The 2,762-nt window shown below is 35.7% G+C and overlaps 1 protein-coding gene across 1 annotated transcript; it reads left to right on the forward strand.

The window, feature by feature from the left end:
• The first annotated feature begins 9 nt into the window (after window positions 1–9).
• Window positions 10–2,694, forward strand: LOC109591199 (receptor-type tyrosine-protein phosphatase delta-like). Its single transcript, XM_020006979.1, has 8 exons — window positions 10–266; window positions 716–1,002; window positions 1,062–1,091; window positions 1,222–1,404; window positions 1,460–1,555; window positions 1,602–1,919; window positions 1,972–2,033; window positions 2,157–2,694. The coding sequence occupies exons 1-8, from the start codon at window positions 238–240 to the stop codon at window positions 2,613–2,615; spliced, it is 1,464 nt and encodes a 487-aa protein (XP_019862538.1). The 5' UTR covers window positions 10–237; the 3' UTR covers window positions 2,616–2,694.
• The last annotated feature ends 68 nt before the right edge of the window (window positions 2,695–2,762 follow it).

Genomic DNA, 2,762 nt, shown 5'->3' on the forward strand with positions numbered 1-2,762 from the left:
TATAGTTAATGGTCTGCATCATGTCTCAATCAGTGATGCATCAGTTCAACTAGGATGGAGTTTGCCCTCAAATAACAATTCTAACGGATATATCGCCCTCTGTTCCAACTCATCTCATTCTCTCAATGAATCCATTGATCCTGGAGGGAATGAGACCACTATAACTGGCCTCAGTTCATATTCTGTTTACAAGTGCTGTGTTGTCCCGTTGCTAAAACAAGGGAATGGAACAGAGTCATGCATATCAGTGGAAACACAACAAAAAGGTTAGCTGGGCTCTTGGGGGGTCTTTAGCGAATTCCTCTAACTATAATTGGAAGCACAAAGTCATGAATATTGTTGGACCAAGCTATAAATAACAAATAATGACTGTATATAGCAGTATGGAGAATAGACATCCTTTTGCATCATCAGTCAGCTTCCTTTGAAGGATTGTTATGATTTTTAGTTGTAGGAAGTACACAATTAAGAGTCTAGCCAAATCCCTTTTCACTAGACTATTTCTTTGATGATATTTACTATTATAGAAGTTGATCTTACTAGAAGAATGTAAGACATTTAAAAGGGCTTAGCCCTGAGTCACGTTATTTTGTACTGTATGCTGCTAGAGAAGTTTTTGAATAGCAGTTTAATTTTATCTTGCTGACCATTTCTGCAAATGAACACATACTTGCTGATAAGTGCCTAAATATTATTATTAATTTTTATTCTGTAGCTCCATCGTCTCCAGTTATCTCAGAGCAGAGACAATTTCTAATACGACACTCCTCATACAATGGGATCAGCCAGTAGCACCCAACGGGATCATAAGGAACTACACCCTCATCATTAATTATGGTGGATCCACAATTGATCGAATATCTGTTGATGGACAGTTGAGGATGTATCTCTTGGATGGGCTGAGCATTTATCAAAGTGTACAGATAAGTATTGCTGCTAGGACTGATGCTGGAATGGGCCCAGCAGCTAATTATATCACCGCTAACGTACAGCAGACTATGGGTGAGTTATGAAGGATTTATTTTGCATCTGTATTTAATGTCATTTTTCTCTTTTTTTAGCTTCTCCTACTCTGCTCTCACTAGAGAAGAGTGAGTTTCATTTGTTATTATTTTGTTGTTTTGCTTACTTTCAATATTATTATCACTATTTTTATAATTACTTTCAACTTTTATTGTTATTACTATGTATGGGATAATGTTCAATGCCTCATTGATTTAGGTACAAATTTGCTGTCTGTCACTAATCACCAAACCACATCCCACCTTGTCTGGACTCCGCCCTCAAATACCATATACACTGTAAAGTATTATCACTTAACCCTCCACACCGTTCAACTATCAAAACTAATAAACAAATGGACACTCCGCCCAAATCAAGTCTTTAACATCACGTTGACATTAAGTAAATAAAATGATAATAAAATGAAAATAATTATGCTGTATCTTTACTATCATAGATCCATATGTGCCATACAGATTGGATGCTTTGCTAATGACTGATGGAAGAGGTACAGGAATGATTTCTAGTGATGTATTCTTCACAAAGGAAGGAGGTATGCAGTGAAATGCTAATGATATTCATAATCTCCTTATAAATAGCCCCTACTGCTTACCCAAGCATATCCAGTGCTGTGCGAGCACAACCAAATGAAGGAAGAATCTACTGGTCACCACTTGACCTCTGGGACAGTCAAGGAGTCGTAAAGAGCTACACAATTTCTATTGCTCAATCGTCTTCTAATGAAACGTGTGGAAATACTATCAATACAAAGACTGTTGTGATAGTGAGCAGTTCCGAGACCCAGGGACTCTCTCACTCACTTAATAGTCTTAATGTACAGAGTCCTTACTGCATTAAAATACAAGCAAGTACTAGCTCTGGTCCTGGGCCTTTTTCTCCTAGTGTATTACTACCAAGTGAGTTTTGAATAATCAAAACTTTATTATTATTTATTTTAATATTTTGTAGCATATGCTAGTACTAAAATCTGTGTACTGTTGAGTGGTGTCTACAACTGCAGCAAATGGATCGTAAGTTAAAAGAGTCTTATTATAATATATAGCTACTTATTATAAGGAGAATATTGATAATAATTGATGAATATTCTGTTTTAAAATTATAAGAATTATTTTGAGTTTCTTCTATTATTTTAGTTAGAGGATCTCAATGAGAAGATCAGTAATGCAACCGTTGCTGTAGTTAACTCACTCAACCAAGCTTGTTCCTGTTCCATCACTACAAGTCATCTTGTCCAATCATCTCTTACATGCAACTCAAGAAGAATTGATGGCAGTGCCTTATTCTGTACTACTGTCATTGGAACTAGTAAAACCAGCAGTCAAAGATTGAGGGACCTTTTAATAGAAAGACTACCGAGAAATTCTCTTTTATTATCTGGACTGAATCTCAATGTTAGTAATGTATGTGAAACTGAGGACTGTGCACCATTGGGTACTACGGGACAGACTGGAGAGAATGATGAGGACTTCTTTAAAGTATTCTCAGTCATTCTATCTATAGTGCTTGGGCTGTTTCTTCTGCTGGAGATCTTCACTTGTGTACTCCTGGCCAATTATTGCAATAAGTATCACAGCAAGAAGTCAAATCAGTGAGTTATGCTAATTGAAAAATTCACAAAAAATCCAATTTTAATTGGAATTAACTCGAAGTTTAAAAATAACATAAGAACATATAAATGCATCAGAAAAAATTATAAAAAATTAGAATTCTTTACTTTTTATTTTTGGCAAAATTTGGCC

This window comes from Amphimedon queenslandica, unplaced genomic scaffold (genome assembly GCF_000090795.2).
Source record: "Amphimedon queenslandica unplaced genomic scaffold, v1.1 AMPQUscaffold_8731_Cont19329, whole genome shotgun sequence".
Classification (NCBI taxonomy): domain Eukaryota; kingdom Metazoa; phylum Porifera; class Demospongiae; order Haplosclerida; family Niphatidae; genus Amphimedon; species Amphimedon queenslandica.